We start from the raw sequence: 19680 nt of genomic DNA on the forward strand, positions 1-19680 counted from the left end.
CTTCACTGAGAAGCTCTGTGGGGTCCCAGAAAGACCAACCCCTAAACACATCACATTGCTGTTTAATTTCTGCTTGAGGAGGTCAATCCTGACCACCTTCTATTGACTCCCAATTATTTCAAGAAACTTCCAGCCCTGATCACTTCCCACGTTTTCTCACAATGCTGTTACTAGCTCAGGGATCTGAGAATTTCAAGCTGATTTGCATTTTATTTGTCAAGTTGTAGCACAAAACAACTCTTTTAGTAAAAATGGAAGTAAACTGACAGAAAAAAACCCAAAAAGTTATTATTTGATCTCTAATCTTACTTGTTGTTAGGAGCTGTGTACATTCTGTGCATCTGTTTTTACTGCACATTTACAATACTGACAAGGAAAAGGCAGAACACCAGAAATTAGCAGGAAAATTAAGTAGCTTTTTGGTAGTTGAAATTCTGCCACCTGTAATATCTTCTCAACAGATTCTGTTATTTGACAATAGACATTCCTCAAATCCTTTCTTATTTTCACAGTCTTTCAAGCAAAATAAACAGAACATGTGTTAGCCAAAAGACAATTAGTATTTCATCCAGTAAAAAAACTGATTAGTATATTTTATGTCAAAGTTGGGATTTTATGCTCTCTATTTTATTTTCTGTAATTGCTTTTCCTCGTCATAATCAGCTTTAAGAATGTGTATACTCATTATATATTGCAATCTCTTTATTTTGCTTGGCAACACAGGAGCTTTGCAGTGAAATTTGTATTAGATAAAATAAATATGCCTTTTTGGTTATCCCATTCATTTTTATTAGGAATTATTAATTTGTGTTTATACTGGACTGAAGTGATATCTCTGGGAAAAAGAGACTAGACATACAGACACAACCCCAAAAAATTCTAAACCAAACTAAGAACCAAAACAATGTCAAACCTACAAACCTTTTAAGTTTAAGCCTACACAGCTTGCCTGAGTAAATTAACCTGTACATAACTTTTTTTCTGAAAGAAATCTCCCAATTATAAAAAGCAGTGAAGAAGGTAAAAATTGATATGGCTGAAATGAAAATTACCATGTGTATAAAATCTAGAAATTTATCAAAACAAACCCATCTTCCTGTGCCTGCAGGTGACATTAGTTACATAACTTCAGAAATAAAAGTAAAGATGTAAGAAATAAATCTGCCTTGATCTTGCAGCAGAAACTCCCTGCTGTTGCTGCTTGTTTCTAAAACTGTGAAATGCAGCTTTCTGTTTTCCTTAATTTGTCTCAGCACAGAAAACACCTTTATTCTTATAATTTCCTATATATTTATTTTCTTCACTATCAATCTAAAATATTTATTATTTCTTTTTTATTTTTGTGTTTTGAACTCAACAAAAAATTTTCTACATATTTTTGGCCCGACAAAATAAACTTCTTTGGAATGCAAGACTCAGTTTGCCTGGTGAGATCCAGAAAAAAGTAGTCAGGTTAGACATGAGAAGCTGTCCAGAGCCAATTTACAGCAGTGAATGAAAATCATATTAGATGATTCAACTACAGGAGCCAGCCTGATTCCCCAGGCAGAGAAGTTGCCACCAGAGGCAAGTGTGGAGCATTTACTGCAGGTTCAAAAATACTCTGCTGGCTTCAGCTGCAGTATTTACTGGAAGCTTGGGAAAATTATTATCATTTTCTTTCAGGAGGAAGGACAATGTTAAATTAAAAACTGTCATTCTTTTTTCCATGAAGTTTATAGTTTCTACACATTTATGTTCTTGATAAGAGGAAAACTTATTGCCTTTATGAAACTGAGAACTTCAAAGCCAATTGTTAATAAACATGAAAATGCTGTCATGTAGTTAATTTATAATTTATATAACAAAAATTATTCTTATTACAATGAATAGTTACCAGTGCTCAATCTTTCTATAATAGCTTTTCTGACTTTATTTTAGTTGGAGGAAAATTAATTTTGAATATACCAGTAACTTAAACACCTAGAAATTGTTCATCACCTTCTTCAAATCACAAAAGCTTCCTAAAGATTCCCAGCTAAGTCCTGGCTGGCCTGAAATGCACATTCTTGCAGGTACTGAAGAACAGAGAAGGCAATTTCTTCCAGAGACAGTTCCTGAAACAACAAACACAGCAAACCTGTCTGCCTCCAGGTCTGCAGCACTGCCCAGCACAGTGGTACCCTCATGGTATTACATTTGTCAGGAAACCATTCATTAAAGGTAGAACAAGTAGAACATTGCATTACAAAGTGATCATCTTGCGGAAAATTAGGTTTGTGCTCATTTTGCCAGAACCAGGAGAAAACCAACATTTCACTTTTCCTGTGCTCCAACTCTAGAATTTTTCCTAAGAGTAGAAATTCTGCACCAAAATCATCCACTACTTATACCTACAAAAACATCAGCCACCAATTCAGCTATCAAAGGTGAAAATGCTAAACTGAACTCATGTAGAGCAAGTGACTGAAACTAACCTTAGGCCAAGCCTAGGTACTGGTGGAAGGGCTGCCATCCCCATTTGCTCAGCTGCCAGAGGAAGCTGTGGTTATTATCTCAGCAGACATGGAGCCTAAACTGCACTTTTCCTTCAGAGCCTGGCAGCCTCTTTACTGTCTGGAGCAACTGCATCAGCATTTAAACAAATGGTTTGTCATTGTTTCTGACTCAGGTACATCCTACCCAGCTTTTTCTTGGCTCCTTCAATTCTATTTCTCTTAATCTCACCAGACACAAAACATGGTACAGGTTAAGTGACAGTGGTGAAGGAAACTTGATGTGACCAGATCTCAGATCTGTTTCAAGATTTAAGGATCTAATTTACATTCTGGAGTTTGATTTAAAGTCTGCAGATGATTGAGACTTGGCTTTTCAGAGTAATTAACACTGCACAGCACAAAGTGTTCAAAGCACAGTGCCTGTTGACTTTTGCTGCAGCTGTGAGTCCTCAGCCCTGCTGAATGTCTCAGCTGAGTCAGCCAGAACCCGAGATGACATCACCAGTGACCACCCAAGGAAAGTTTGTGCAAGCCACTTGCCCAGAATCAATTAACAAAACCACTGGCAAGAAGAGGCACAACCCAATTCTCTGAACAGCACTCACAAGATTATCATCCCCACAGTCCCCATTTCTAGTTTTCCTGTTTCTGCAACAAGTGAACAGACCCTTTCTACACACACAGGCTCCCTCCCTACACATCCCTGATGCATCCCTAGGCAACAAGAAATGGATCCAAGTTTTCAACAGCAGCATGAAACTGTGCTGTTGTTAAAGTGAATATCACCACAAATAAATACAAAAGCTTCAAATGATGACTGCAGCTACAAACATCAACTTTGGCATTTTCTAGCATTTTCCAGTTTATTTCTTTTTACTTTAAGAAAAACCCCAAATATTTAATTCAGTGGCCTCAAACCCAAAAGCTGAAATTACTGATTCCATCACATGGAAACTCAAGTGGAACAGAAGTCTGAATCCCAGACCCCTGCAGTGCTCTCCAACTGGAATAGCAGCAGTGCACACAGGAGCTCCCTGGGTGCTTTATTAATTAATCTGTGCCTAGCTAGTCCCTAATGCACAGGGACAGACACTCAAATTGTTGTTGAGTTTCCCAAGTACATGGGGAGGAGGCAGGAAGGCTCTCCAAGGTAAATGTGCTTCCTCATGGGAAAAGACTCTTTGGTTCCAGCTTTCCCTGTGTCCCTCTGTCCTGCCCAGCCTCAGTGTCCCAGCCCTCCTGCCACAGCCCCAAAGCCCACCCTACACAGCTGGGGTCCACTGGCACCAATCTCAGGCCTTTTCACCAAATGTTCCTCACTTTCTCAGACTCACAGCACTTGGCTCACCCTGTCTCCATTTCCCTTGTTCCCAGTTCTTCTCCTCATGTGTTTGTTTGTTCCCTCATTTGAGTTCATCCTTCTTTTCCCATCACTTTCTGTACTGGGCTCAGCTTGTTTACATTCTCTCAAGCATCCCAACCACAATCCAGGCTCTAGCTTTAGCAAATAATTAATTCCCTCTTTTAAGCAATCTGAAGATCTTTCAGAGAAGCAGCACCCAGTGCCAGTGGCTGCTGCTCCAGCATCTGCCTCCAGGCAGCAGGAGGGGGGCTGTGCCCTGCCTTTGGGGGCAGTGCCCTGCTTTCACCCAGGAAAGTCTTGTACCAACTGTTATCAATCACAAAGGCACAAGTGGAAGTCCCTGCACCACTGTTTTAAGGTGTACAACATTCTCAGACAAGACCTGCCCAGAATTCACATCCTCAAACATAGCCCTGCTTGCAGTGATAAATAAAAAATGAGTGCATCAGTCTGAGGCAGACAAACAGCATGAAAACTTCCTTCTAAAGAAGGGGCAGAGGAAGAGTGTTGTGAGGTGGGAAAGATCAATAGGGGGTTACTGCTCCTGTCCATGCCTGGGAGGCATCAAACAAAGGTGGCAGGCAGCTCGTGGAAGCAAATACTGTTTGAGACCCTACAGTCAGGGCTGGCAGTGCCCTCTCCCCCTGTGCTCACATCTGCACGGGCAGGAGAGCTGTCCTTTGGCTGACTGATGCCAGGGAATCACTAATGACTGGGAAGGGATGTATCCAGCCCACGTCCTGAGCCCAGAGCAGCCCAAGCCATGTGGCTGTAGGTCTCTGCTGGCTCTGGGGCTGAGCTGGCTGTTTGACAGGCACTGGCTGCAAGGGTGTGATCAAGTCTGAGCAGAAAAACAGATTCTTGGAGGCTTTGTCTCCTCTCTGGTGGTCATCCCTCCTTCCCTACACCTCTCCAGCATCAAGCCCATTCTGCACTCACACCATGTTCCCTATTTACCTTCATGCACTTTCTCTCACCCTTTCTAAGTAACTGCAACCTCTCCTTTATTGCACATGCTGTCCCAATACAGGGAATGACTGTTTTGTTCATGTACCAGCAAACCACCACACCAGATGCATTTTGCTATTTCTTTTCATTAAATGCCTCCAGGTGCTTAATGACTTTTGTTTTCACCCAAGTAGTCATGCAAAACTTTTCTGTGTTTATTCTCATGTGTTTCGCAATGACACAAACTGTTCATTTCTCCTCTGAAAAGCAAAACAGAACCACTTTGTGAGCAGAGACTCTTTTGTAACACTCAGCACACAGTCTGTACTCCTCAGCTTCAATTTCTCATAACTCATTTTTCCTCAGTCAATTTGGCTGCTGCTGTCAGCTCCCAACTGAACAAGAAGCTTTATAAAAAAACAAATTGCATTCTCTACATTCTTGCTACCTATTTTATGAAATTATGAAAAAGCAAGTCTGGGATACAGATTTCTACCTTTCCTAAATTGCTTGCTTAGTAGCAAACACTCTTGCAATGAAGTCCTTCACCTGGAGGAGTAACAGAGTAACACAACAGACTTCAAAGTCCTATGTGGGAGAGGGAAAATTAGCATCACACGATGCTTGTTTGATGTCCCATGACAAGTGAGTTTCCTGGTTTGTGATGGGTTTTATCAACAAAAACAGTCTTAGGACTTTTTGGCAGCTTTGTCAGAGAAGGTTCTGCCTACCCATGCTAATGAAGAAAGGTAGGAAAGGCTGAATAAAAGATCCTTAATTAATACTGGAAGAGAGTGAAATGCAGGTCACCTTTAATAGCTGTGTTAGAGCAGCAGCTGTGTGTTTCATTTCTGTAGAACAGTTTGTAAGCCCTGTGTTCTTACCAGAGCAATTTGGCTTACAACAGAATACTGAGTTAGGGGGAAATGCAAGAACAAGTTTAATTCCATGTTCCCTGGAGTTCTTATGCCCACAGCATTAGAAGGACATGGATCTGCTGGAGCAAGTCCAGAGGAGGCCACTCAGACAATGAGAGGGCTGGAGCCCTTCTGCTGCTGAGGAAGGCTGGGAGAGTTCAGCCTGGAGAAGAAAAGGCTCTGGGAAAACCTTAAAGCCTGTCCCTAAATGGGAGCTGGAGAGGGACTTTGGACAAGGGCCTTGAGTGACAGGACAAGGGGGAATGGCCTAAAACGGACAGAGGGCAGGGTTGGGTGGGATATTGGGAAGAAATTCTTCCCTGTGAGGGTGGTCAGGCCCTGGCAGAGGTTGTCCAGAGAAGCTGTGGCTGCCCCACCCCTGGAAGTGTCCAAGGCCAAGCTGGATGGAATTTGGAGCAACTTGGGATAGTGGAAATTGTCCCTGCCCAAATCTGGTAGGATTGCTTCCAACCCAGAACGCTCCACAATCTTACAAATTTACACTTTATCATGGTAAATTTTGCTGTGTACCAGTATTTCTACAGCAAGAAGTGGTAAGTCCAGTGACCATGCAAATATTTGAATTTATACTGTGTAGACTGTAAAAGCTGGCTGGATGTCAGAAAATTCTGTATGACAAGAACCTAAATAGGAAAAGAATTGATCTGCATTCCCTGTGGACTAACCACAAGTAAAATGTTTAATGTAACAGTATTTCAGGACCACAGTAGTATGAAGTCATGGACACAGAAATAGATGGTTCCAATTCCTAGAGGTAGTAAAGGGAAACAGGTCTGTAAAACAAGCATCTGATTCCACAGCACAAGTCACAAAACTGTTAAAGAACTAGAAATAACAATGTGGAAGACAAGATACAGAAGGTAAAATCAGCAGAGACAATGTGCTCTTATGTTCTAATTCATTATAAATGCATCCTGCCAAGCTAAAAAGATGTCCCTCCATCTCATGGGGAAATCACTGACTAGAAATAAGAAAGGACTGTGTATTTTCATTTACTGACTGCAGAACTGCAATTCCAGGTCTGTGAAAAGTAAACACAATCTGAACTGAAGGCCCCAAGAACTTTATCTTGCTTTCAGGTAGGACAGTACCAAACTATCTTAATTTACATTTAAAAATGGTTTGAGCCCTCAGATCAAAAGAACAAACCAGAAAGGAGAACTACAATACACCTGACACCTCCTTAGAACAGCTTTTAAAGCATATCCCTTTCTTCCACGCAGGAGGCCGTGAGATGGGATAAGAACAGAGAGACAGGGAAAAGACTTGTGCATGAGAGTGGCACTTACATCTCCCAGATGTCCTCGGGGAGGTTGGCTGGGATCTCTGTCAGGCCCCTGCCCCGGCAGTCCACCACGTTGTTGCTGCAGGTGCAGGCAGAGGGGCAGGAGACGGAGCTGGCGCTGCACGACGGCGGCTCGGACTGGGAGCCTGCACACAAGGAACACATTTGGTGCTTTAAACAATTATTGGGAGACTTTAACAACGAAATGCATCAGGCTGTGGGTTTTGCAGACACTCTGAATATACAAAGTAATAATATATCTGCAAGTGAAGACAATGTTGTGCAAATCAACTGCAGAGAAAACATGCGAAGTGTGTTCTTGTTCCTCCTCAGCCTCCACTCTATCAATCTCTTCCCCTTCCTTGGTCACCCTCATGATCACCCATATCAATTCAAAGATTTTTAAATTAAGCTTTAGGATCAAGTAGTATTTCCGAAAGTTATCTTTGTCTAGAAGTTTCCATTACACAAACTCTTCTTGAGTACTTTTGCATACTGAGAGAAGACTCTCGTCAGAGACAGCCTCTGTTTTAGAAATAAGGAAACCTGGTATGGTGTGAAGACTGGGAATATAAAGCCAGGTTTTTTTCAAGGTTAGACAATGCAGTTAATGGAAACATAAAAGAATTTAGAAAAGCATGAGTTCAAACCTTCAAACCCTTGCTTCAGCTAGACACAAAGCTACACACAGAGCAAAGGTGTAGCACGAGGACATTGCTCTATACAAATTCTAGTCAATTCATTAGATTCAGGCTTCATTAAGTGTCATTACATTTTTTTGAAACTGTAGCAATTATGTCAATTTTACTCAAATGGTTATGATTCCTACATTTAAAGTTTTGATATATGCATACATTTAGCCACAGATAAAATGGGTTTGCTATGCTAATTGAGGTTATCAAGATGTAGCAGTTATTGGTTTATTTATAGTGAGTCATATTTCCAAAGTACATGGAACACAAGAAGCCTCAAGTATCTTTATGCTGAGATACAGATGGCTAAATGTGAAGTCTTTTGCTGGTAAGAAATGACAAAAATCATAAAACATTGGCCTTTTGGGTGGAAAAATAAAAACATCATAGTTGTCAAAACACAAACACATACAAAAATGTGGGAAAGCTATTCACAAAGCTGTTCATTCTTGAGGTTTGTCTTCAAAAGACCCACGATGGAGACTTTAATGTATTCTAACTACAGATGACAAAAAGTTAAAAAAAAAAAATTATTTGCACCAACTTGTAATTCAATGTTCATTAGGACAACTAAAAATTTTATAAAAACACAACATTCCTACAAATTTCCTCTCTTGATTTATGCCTCCAGACTTGCTTGGCTTAGCTCCTAACTGCACAGCAGTGTCAGCTTGTACAGAAGGCTACACATGTCCCTTCTTTCACAACCTTGTAACCAGCACAGAAAAGTCAACATCCCAAAGAGATTCCAGGGCCATCTCTAAGGGCCATTATTTTCAAAGGCAGACTCAGTTTGAAAGGACAGCAGCTGAAAACTTCTGCAGGTGACCTTACACATGCAGAGGGAGCCCTGCTGGAAAGCAAAACACAATTACTGTGAAATCATTCTTTCCATTAGAAAGGTGTTGAATTCTGAAGGGAATTAATTTCAATTTGTCCGAGCTTCCTTAGGTTCAAGCACGCTGTCATCCTCTTTAAATATTATTTTGTAACCAGGGATGACAGAACTGCCTTATATTAAAATGTAACGTTGAGTTTCAGGACAACAACACCATTTCAATTTTGGGCAAAACATTGTCAAATTCAAACACTGGGTTTGAAATATTTTTATTGGTTGATCACCTGACTTGCTGTCAGGACACCAGAAGAAAACTCTGGGTTTCATAGCTCTGAGTTTTAGACACAGATAAACAAATTAACACTGATGGTAATCAGAGCTCTGAGTGGCTCCATTTTGGCAGTCCAGACCTCAGAGCTCCAATCCAGGCATGCAGAAGTTAGATTTTAAGAGGCAGTGACCATGTAGAAATAAATGGATCTCACAGGAAATTTGTGCATGGGCAGGGGTCAAACACATTCTTTATGAGAGTGGGCAGCTGCTTCCACCATGAGATGATCCTGGTGACCTTTTCTCTCTGCTAAAATACCCTCTCATTTATAGCCCACACTGCAGCCACCCTGACAGCTGCAGGTGAGGGGTTTTCCATCATATTTCCATCACAAGTCTTTCATCTCATGACAGAGACCATTTTAGTGTCACCCTGAAGAATCATCTGGGCTAAAACCTACTGTAAAAATAATTCAATCATGCAATAAAAATCTAACTCCATATGCATATGGTCCAAAGCAACAAATTCATATTTATCAAGCAACCTGAACTTTGATTTTTTCCAGTTTCAAAATCTTATTACTGGCTTAACACAGTCTGTACCTGTGACCATGCATTTAACACAGAAGTTAAGGGGTAGCTGTTTGAACTAAAGAGGAAAAACCAATGTCACTAATTAAACATGCACATGTAGAACAGGCAGGACAAGCAGCTCTCCTGGGTTTGTTTGCTGGCCATAGAAATGCAGGGCACACACTCCACCACTGTCAATTATTAGAGTTGCTGCAAAATTAACAGAAATCTGCACAACAGCACTGCCAGCTTTGTCTTTCATGGAGTCTATGGTTTCTGTAGGACTTTAATTGTGACTACTTCCAAAAGTACTTTATATTGCCTCAAAATGCACACAGCCCTCTGCTGTGCCTGGGTAAGAATATGAGGTTTGTTCTTGGCCCTGGCCACCTACATTTTACACTTTCTCTTTGTCTGCCTATCCTCTGCTACAATGGCCAAACAAAATGAAGGATGAGTGAGTGCAAACGAGCTACTGCAAGCTTTTAGGGACAGGGAGAAATTATCAAATTAGGAAGAAACTTCACAGCAATCCTTGCTCTCTGGGAGATAGAGTTGGTATCAAGGTCAAATCTTCCACACAACCATTTACATCTCCATCTCCACCTCTGATGTACCTCCTGCAGAGGCTTTGTAGCAGGGGAAAACTGCATTTTGCACAGTTGCAACACCACAACACATCACAGTGGGTTGGAGAAGCAGCAGCACACCCACTTTTGTGAGGGCACAGCCTCACATGATGTACTGCCAGGTGGAGCTCCAAGAGTCTGCTGCTGACACCTCTGCAGCAGGAGGGTCAGTGGAGCTGAGCCCAGCACCTCCCCAGCTGGGGTGAGGCAGCACTGCAGAGTGCCTGGAAAGGCAGGGCAGGCAAGGGAGGGCTGGATAAAGCAGTTTGAAAAGGAGAAAAGATAGAAATAAGTCTTTGTGGAACAAAAAGCAGGTAGCAGCAGCAGAATCAGAGAATCATTAAGGCTGGAAAAGACCTCCAAGAGCACTGAGTCCAGCCACCCACACAGCACTGCCAGGACCACCTCTAAACCATGTCCCCGAGGCACAACAAGCACATTTCTATCTTCCTCATTAGCAAAAGTACATCTAGACTGTAAGTTTCTGAGATTTTTAATGATAAAAAGACTTTGTGTATAAACTGCTATTATCCTGATGAAATGCTTTTGTTTATGTTTTTCCTTTGAAAAGAACAAAATGTTGTATTGCACTTGCACACTCAACAGGCATCCAGCACATGTTCCATCAGCTCTCACACAAAAAATCATCTGCTAAGGTGAATGTTTCTTGAATAACATTAGAAACAGAATTTCAAATCTGATTTGGATTTAATGGCCTCACTTCAATGAGGATCCATTGTTTGCAGATCTATAGAATTAAAGCACAAAAAAATCCAAGGGAGTTTAATCAGTTTGATGTTTGTATTGTTGTGGAGAAGTGTTATAAAAAAAGACTGTTATAGTCTTTTTTGGAGAAGTGTTGGAGAAGTGTTATAAAAAAAGAAAACAAGTCTAGGTAGGGTATGGAATATAAAGATAATAAAATTTGGCTGTGATTTTCCTAGGTTTGCAGAGTATAAGCCTACAGATGATTCAGGGTCCTGATGCAACACAGCCTCTAAAGAAGGGTATTTGAAACCTAAAAATTAATTTTCCTTTTGCTGCCAACACTTTTTCAAAAGAAAAGACACAGGAAAGGCAGAAATATTTCAAGATTTCTCTTTGTGTCCTTCACAAGTGCAGTAAACTCCTCACAGCATGGCTGCAGCAAAAGGAAACGGCCACAGCTACATTTACATTATTCCCCTTCTGAAGTTGTTTTCACAGTCTGTCATCTTGCCATTGCAGATTTTTATAATAGCCAGCAGCTCTAGTTCTCCACCACGTTAATTATATTTTTCTCTGAGATAAAAATCAGCAGCTCAATCATACAGTTAGCTAAAAGAAAAACACTAACAAAATGTGGAAGCCAGGGTAGGAGCATGATTAACAAAAATTACTATGCTTTTTTTACCTGATGCAGTGGAATGACAGTGCCAATAATTATGGCAGTTAATATCTGGCACCACCTCAATTTACAGCCTCAGACTTTGGGTTAGGGGAAAAGAGAAAAGAGAGGGGAGACTTAGGACCCAGAAGTTTACAGAGAAATCAAATGCTTTTTTCAAGTAAGTCCCTCATTGGCCTCTTTGAAAAGCAGCAAACAGACTAATATTACAATTAGACTAGAATTGTTATGGTGGATAAATGAACAGTTTAAATGTCACAGGCATCTAAAATAAATTTTGCAATTACTAAATAAACGAAATAATCTCATTTGCACTGACACCCAATTACAGCACACTAAGCAGTGTGTTTTATTACCTCCTCACCTACCCAATCACCTCTGCAGCAGTTCCTTTCCACCAATAAAATGTTAGTTATTTGTAAAACATGTCAATGGATTTTAAGATAAATCTGACAGGACTTCCTGGTTAAAAACCTGTGCTGACTTTACATCATTTGAAGTATATCAGACACAAAATTATCGATCAATAAACAAAACACTACAAGTACTGCAGATCCATGGATATAGTATGACCTTTTTGGGTGTAATTAAATAACCCATTGGAAGTTCTGACCATGCTGGGATATCTGAAATCAATTCCTACTGCATGAGCCATAGTTTGCACTAGATTGCCAGTGATGGGAACTAATTTATTCCACAACACCTAAAGCGGATGTTGCTCCTGACTGAAGTCTGCATCCCAGTTTAGAGGGACACCTGAGCACAGAGTCCTGCAGAGAGGGATGGGCAAGGGAACCACAACTGACCATATGCAAAATTAACATTTCTTTATTGAGGTTAAATCTTCCTCTCATGGACAGAATTTGTATGAATTTGTTTATCCTACACAAATGTGCAGCAAATGGTTTAAGCAAATATTTCCATCTATGGTTGTTCAACAGTCATTTACTGAGCACAGCTTTAAGATTTGTGATTAGTAACTTAAGCCCCTAATTGATGTTAATAGCATGGAGTTCATGGTGTGCAAAAAGTTGCCAGTCATGAATGTTCATTATTTGATTCAAGTTGTCTGCTTTGCTGAACATTCCCAAAGAGTAAATTTCTCTGTTAAAAATTCATGGCACATAAGCTCAACAGTTCTGTGAGGCAAAAGTCAACACTAATCAGTTTACAAATAAAAATCACAGAATAAAACTGGAAATAACCAACTGCACTGAAAGGAAGGTCTGGCTTAATGAATGAAGCCCACTTTAATCTACAAAATCTTACTTAATTTCACAATCTATCAGTAAAGTAACACCACTGAAAATCAGATCTTACTTCACTCTACCTTATCCTAAAAGCACTAATATTGCAATTATTTGATTAACAATAACAGCACCAGAATTATATGGAATAAGAAAAATAAACTGGGAAAAATGAAAAAAAGTAGAACAAAGAAGCAGCCTCAACCATAACAACTGAGGCTGAACAGGTGAATTTGTTCTTCTGAAGGATTAATGAAACAGAACCTGTGAGACAACTGAAGTCTATAAAACTGTGACAAAAGTGGTTTTTTTCTCAGGGAAATTAATTCCACCTAAGCCTTCCAAAGGAGGGGTTGAAAATATCTCCTATGCCCTGTGCCCACTCTGAGCCTTTTTTTCCAGGTCTTTCTCCAACCCTGTCAACACAGGCATGTTCACCTTAAAGCAGGTAGAATTTACTAACTACTGCACTCCAAGGAAGGCTGCTAGTGTGCATTTGGTTCTCTGGCTTTGGACACTGCCTGCTCTTCCAAAGACTGAAAAAAAAATTCTAAAAGAAAGTCTTAAAAGATGTAGAGCTCCTGCAGCTCAAATGGTGCCCATGCACAGTCATCTCATAAATGCCAACTCCACAATTTGTATCAGCACTCCTGAAGGTGCACATGGAGTGACATTTAAAAATAGGTCCAGAAATAATACAGTGAACTTATAAATATATTCAAGCATAAAAATGAAGAGGAGCATAAATTATTTAAGTGAAAGGATGCCACCTGCACAAGGTTAAAAGACAGATAATGGTCATGATCAATTGTGAGCCAGTGAAGGGAGTTCAGTTCCAAACAGGTGATCCATCCTGGACTGCTCCAGGATGAAGTCTGATAAAGTTATGGAAGGAACAGAAATAGTGTAAGACTACTCAGTCCTTGGGCTTTGATTTACTGCTGTATGAAAAGGAGTTTTAAATACTACATGATTTTGTTTGCTTGCATGTTTGTCTTTGCTTCTGCCCCCCTGTCTGCGTGCTGCTGCAGCAAGCACGAGGCTGTCCCTGCCCTGGCACTGAAGCTGCTCTCTTCAGGAGGAGGAGGAGGAGGGTGGGACTGACTGCAGCCAGAGGCATTGCAGATTGACACAGCCATTCAGAGATGGCAGACACGGTGGGACATGTCTCCTGATAATGACATCCAAGGGCTCCAGTCTGGTCATGAGCTTCCCCACGGACAGATCTGGAGGGAGGAAATGCTTTTTTCCAGGTCAGTGGGCAAGAACTGAGGAGTGAGTCACCATCCCCTTCCCTGGGCTGCCCTGGGATTCCACAGACCAGATTCTTTGGCATTTGGAACATGCTAAGGAAGGCAGGGAAAATAAAGACATTTCCTGGGACAGGCTGGGGTTGCTGCCTCTGGTCTTTTGCAAGAGGCCCCTGGTACATTCAAGCTTTTTAAGGTGTCTGGAAATTATAGAATAAAATTCTTACAGATCTTCAGAGCTAAACATGTTAGCCTGCCATTCCAAGGGGTAAATTCAACCAGCCAGGAGATCCCTTCAGTTTGGGTAGGGGTGTTGGTGCCCAGCTCTGCCAAGGAAGCTGCTGTGGGAAGAGACCAGGGCAGTTCTGGCTGCTTCCACTGGGCTCCACAGCTGAGCCTGCCCATGCAGCTCCTGGTGTCCCTGTCAGAGGGTAGCTGAGACAGGGCAGAGAGGTGCCAGGCAGCAGGGAGTGAGGGAAAAGCTGTGAGGAAGAGCCCTGGGAGCAGCCAAGCCAGAGAATGAGACAGGGAAGGAGGTGCTGGAGCAGATGCTGTTTTCACCTCAGTGCTGTGAGGAGAGGGAGTGTGAGCAGCCAACCCACCACAGGTGTAATGCCACTACATAACATCACTAATTGCACTGTCAATAATTAGAAATTCACACAAACCTGGTGGTGACTCTATGCAACTTTGCATCTGCCCCCTGTTAATTTCTAGAATTATGTTATAAGCAGCTCTATGCTTGCTTTCATTACTCTTATTAATTGTGAATTGATAAATGAGTTGCCCATCAGCTACATGAATTAAACAGAAAAAGTTACAGATTTCATGCACAGGCTCCTCCATGTACTCACAGCCAGCCCTGTTGCTGTGGAACAGCTCCAAGCACAGCTGTGGTACTGCCATGAAGCATTTTTTTTTTCTGAACCAAAATACTACCAACAAAACTACTCATAAAACAAACCACCAGCTTTGGACATTAACATAAAAGCTAATCATGTTATTATTTTTACAGCAACAGTTCAAAAGCTCAGTGGCTGAATAATTATACCCCAACCTGCCATCATTAAATAAGCATTAAAGGGCTATACATACTGCTCTGGGGAAAAGAGAGTTCCAGAAAAAAGGGCTAATTATACTGAAAGGTAAGACATCATTTTCAGTAATAAAACTAAATTTACTGTAATTAAAAGGCAATTTTCAGCTTTGGTCTTTAAAGAAATATTAAGTGCTGTAATAAATACATATTTATCCTTCAGATTCACAAGATGGTCCCCCAAATGAAAAACACCATATGTGGCATGTTACATACTAAGCAAGTCAAGAAGTAAATTCCTACAGTATGAAACACCATCACTGCTATGCTAGAGTAAATTTAGATTGGTAATAAGAAACTTCACGGAAACTGAAAACAAACAAACTGATAAATAGTGATTAGTATCTCTCCAAATTTCCTATACAATTTCATTTGAAGAGCAACTAACAAATGCACAGTACTGAAATGTTTCTTCAGACTAAATGCTAATGTAAGTTTGTGGTAGCAAATTGTAACAGGAGGTAAAAATTCCATCAGTGCTCCACAAAAATTTCTCAATATCAAATTTAAACAGCAGTTTCTACCAAAAGCCTTTAAAAGTCCTCAAATCCTTCCTAGACTCCATTTTAAGAGCACTTACTGGGTCAGTGGATGGTCAAAAAGCAAGAGCAGTGAGAAAAGGGCTGCCACCATCTAAGGTGACTCAAAGGTCACACTTTTGGGATGGGGTCACAATTAGATGAAGTGGTTAAGGTCCCGTCTAAAAGCAATCAAACAGCTGCACAATGAGGGAGTCCCACAAGGCAGAGAGTGACCATTCAAACACACACACAAAGGTCTCCTCCTCCTCCTCCCAGATTCTTATCCAGCTCTTTAAAACGACGGCCATTGGCAGCTCATCTGCATAACAGGGATGGACTGCATGAGAGGAACCCTCCTGGGGCACTGCCCTGCACCAGCACAACCTGCATGCCCTGCACGACCTGCATCCCCTGCACGACCTGCATCCCAACAGAACCTGCATCCCAACACAACCTGCATCCCCAGCACAACCTGCACCCCAGCACAACCTACATCCCAATAGAACCTGCATCCCAAATGAACATGAAACTCAGCAAAACCTGCATCCCAATAGAACCTGCATCCCAACACAACCTGCATCCCCAGCACAACCTGCACCCCAGCACAACCTGCACCCCAGCACAACCTGCACCCCAGCACAACCTGCACCCCAGCACAACCTGCATCCCAAGCAAAACCTGCACCCCCTGCACAACCTGCACCCCAGCAAACAGTCCCTGCCCAGTTTAGCTTCCAGGAGCACCAATCCCCTGTGCTGGCAGTGCCTCCTGTGCCACTGCTGCCTGTGCACACACAGACTGCAAGGTGTTTTAACCAGGAGCAGATGGGGGAGTTCCTGTCCCCACACACTTTTCCTTTGGCCTCTCCTGAATGCTCTCATTAAGATGCTAAGCCTGAGGAGTGCTATTTTATTTTATTAGCTACTCAGTGTTGGTTGTCTCCTCAGCAACATGCTGTGGAGTTATCAGGAAATGGAGCAAGACAATCTCCTGGGTTCTGTGGTCTGGCCAGAGTCACAGCTATGTTTGAAGACTGTTTGACCTCACCCAAACAAATAAATCTGCTTCCTTATTAGGGCTTCCAGTCTGCATAAAGCAGCAGGAAGCTAACTTATTTTCCTCTTTATTATACCTCAGCTGCAGTCTCACCACACAAATCAGAAAATCTAGATCTTCAACCGAGATTTGGGTCAATCCAGTGTTTTCTCAAAATCAGTATCAGTTTACTTAGCCAGACAACACTTGGCTATAGTAATAATTTCTCTCAAGTCAATTTAAGTTATTTAGTCCAAATTATACATCTTGATTTTCATTATATTATTTGAGACTCTCAGAATGGGAACTAAGGATCAAGAATCAAAGAAAATGCTTTCTAAGAGATAACATTGTATAGATCCACCTTCCTTCTCCTACAATGCATGCTTCATTATTAAACTATCTTAGAAAAGTACTAATAACCCCATATTTTAGATTTACAAATTTAGTCAATTCTTAGAAATATCAGTCTCTAGTCTAGCCTAAGACATCTTACCCAATCTTCATACTCCAGTGTAAACACTGTCCACTATCAAGCTACGGGCCAAAATGAGAACAAATTTAGCCAGCAGCTGAAGTATGTGACAGATCACAATACAAGACACAATGCTCCTATTTAGATGCACAGATATTCTCACATATATACTCAGGAAAACCAGAACAATTCATCACTGAAAAAAAAATTCCCAATGGGGCCAGTGGCTTCTGGACAGAGAGCCCTGAAGAAGCCAAGGTGCTGCTGATGGCATAACTTCATGAACCCACTGCTTTGTTTGCAAAGCTTTACAGCTGTTGCAGGTGAGAAAACACATTATAACTTGACATAACTGATCAATACATAAGCTAATTTCAATTTCAATAAGTAAGGAGCAGGTAGAAGAAAAATCAAAGAACCACAATAAAACTTATATGAGAGGAAAATGAAATAAAATTACTATAATGAGGAGGTCAGAGGAGGACAAGAGACAGACAAATAAGAAGAGAGAGAGAGAGAGAATGTGTTTGAGAGACACAGACAGAGAAGGAGAAGCCAGTCCAACAGTGAAACATCTGAGCACAGGAAGGAAGCTGGGTTTGATCCAGGCAAAGATGAGAAATCCCTAAGAGGTACTGAGCCTAAGCCAGCACCCCCAGATGCTTCTCTGCTACCTAAGGGAATATAAAAATAAACACCTCTCAAAGACCAGAATACAGGTAGTATTTCAACTGACACTGTCTTTGCTTACTGCACTGATTTTTTGTCACAGCAGCATGGCAGTGAATGGCAAAGCTATGGTGCAGAGAAGAAAAATACATCATGCTACCTATGTAAAATACACCCTGCCATCCACGTGATTTGTATTTCACAAGGATCCCATGATCCAGTTGAAATAAACCCCTTATCCATGTGAAATACACTCTGGCATCCAGGTGAAATTCAGCACTTATCCAGGTGAAATACACCCTGATATCCATGTGAAATACACCCCTTATCCAGGTGAAATACAGCCCTTATCCAGGTGAAATACACCCTGATATCCAGGTGAAATACAGCCCTTATCCAGGTGAAATACACCCCTTATCCATGTGAAATACACCTTGATATCCATGTGAAATACACCCTGCTATCCAGGTGAAATGCAGCCCTTATCCACGTGAAATACACTCCTAATTCATGTGAAATATAGCCCTTATCCAGGTGAAATACAGCCCTTATCCAAGTGAAATACACCCTGCTATCCAGGTGAAATGCAGCCCTTATGGAGGTGAAATGCAGCCCTTACCCAGGTGAAATACACCCTGCTAACTCGTTGTAGCACATCACCAAGGGGCTCATCCTCTGGTGCCACAGAACTTCCCCTTCCTCCCATCCCACTTTGCAGGAGACTGTCCCCAAAGGCATCCCAGAGCTCCAGAACCAACAGTGCAGGAGGAAGAGGCTGTTGGGAGATTTCTGCAGGAGCAGATGGCCTTGAAGGCAGAGGCCCAGGAAGGCTGCTCTGGCCGAGGTGGCTCTGGAGGAGACATTCCCCTGCAGGGAGGGGACAGCTTGCAGAAGGAGCCAGCCAGAAGGTCCTGGTGGGTGACAGGAGTGCCAGCAGCTCTTGGCACTCTCCCCTGATGGTGAGGAGCCATCTAGTCCCATCCCCACTCTGCCCCTGACCTTCACCCTTCTCCTCAGTGACACAAACCCAGCCAGACATATTTCCAAGCCTATCTCCAGGCAACTGTGCACTGTTGAGTCCAGCACCTTCACCTCCAGCTCTGAGCCAAATGCTCACACAGGAAAAACCTGGAATAGCTTCTCCACTGCTCACAGGTGACCTACATGCACCATTTGAATCAGCTTTTGAATATTTTTAATTAATACAAATAATACTTTATATAATTATAATTTATATTACATGTTTATATAATAATTTATAATTTGTAAAACCCAAGCTGAACAACATTTTTGAAAGACTGACACCCAGGTTACACCCAGGTGTGACTCAGTTTACCTCGATATATCTGCGTATAACTCTGATTTTAGCAACAGTACCTGGAGAGATTTTGTTCCTAATGGAAACACCATGGTGCAGGACACATCCACAGGGAATCCAGCAACTTGGGTTCTGTTTATGGCACTTTTCTATCTTTGTTTCAGTTCTTCTTTTCCTCCTTGGCTTATAGCATTCAAAATCTATTTCCAAGGAAATATTTCTCATAGAATTATAAAACATTGATATTTTTGCATAGGGTTCAAAGAGCAAAGAGGAGTCAGTTTTTCAGTGTTGTGTTTCTTCTTTCCCCAAATTATGAATCTACTCTCTCTCCTCTGAAGCACCCAGTTTTGAACTGGAATGCTCTGATGGAGCCCATTTCACAGTGAAGGAAAAGCTGAGGGTTTTTGGCTGCTGTGATATTCCCACTGCCATAAAAACACAAGTGCTTGATGTCCTGAACCTGTACTTCAACAGAGCAGCTCACCACTTGGAATTTCAGCTCTTCCTAACTGGGATGCCAAGGTGGCTCTCCCTGCCAGCTCCTGGCTACAGTAATTCACAAAACCTTAACTTCTACAAAATTCCATTGCAGAGGGACAAGTTCAGTTTGCTCTTCACTGCCTGTCCTGGTTTGACTTCATATTCACACATTAACAAATTATGCTG

At 41.6% G+C, this 19680-nt stretch overlaps 1 protein-coding gene across 3 annotated transcripts in view; it reads right to left on the reverse strand.

The window, feature by feature from the left end:
• SLIT3 (slit guidance ligand 3) overlaps positions 1-19680 on the reverse strand; it is a 484612-nt gene that overhangs the window by 168968 nt on the left and 295964 nt on the right. For all 3 annotated transcript variants that reach the window (XM_059859899.1, XM_059859900.1, XM_059859898.1), the window contains one exon: positions 7016-7157. In XM_059859899.1, the coding sequence (XP_059715882.1) occupies positions 7016-7157 (142 nt within the window). The remainder of the gene's footprint in view (positions 1-7015; positions 7158-19680) is intronic.

The sequence above is a fragment of the Haemorhous mexicanus genome, chromosome 15, assembly GCF_027477595.1.
Source record: "Haemorhous mexicanus isolate bHaeMex1 chromosome 15, bHaeMex1.pri, whole genome shotgun sequence".
Lineage (NCBI taxonomy): Eukaryota > Metazoa > Chordata > Aves > Passeriformes > Fringillidae > Haemorhous > Haemorhous mexicanus.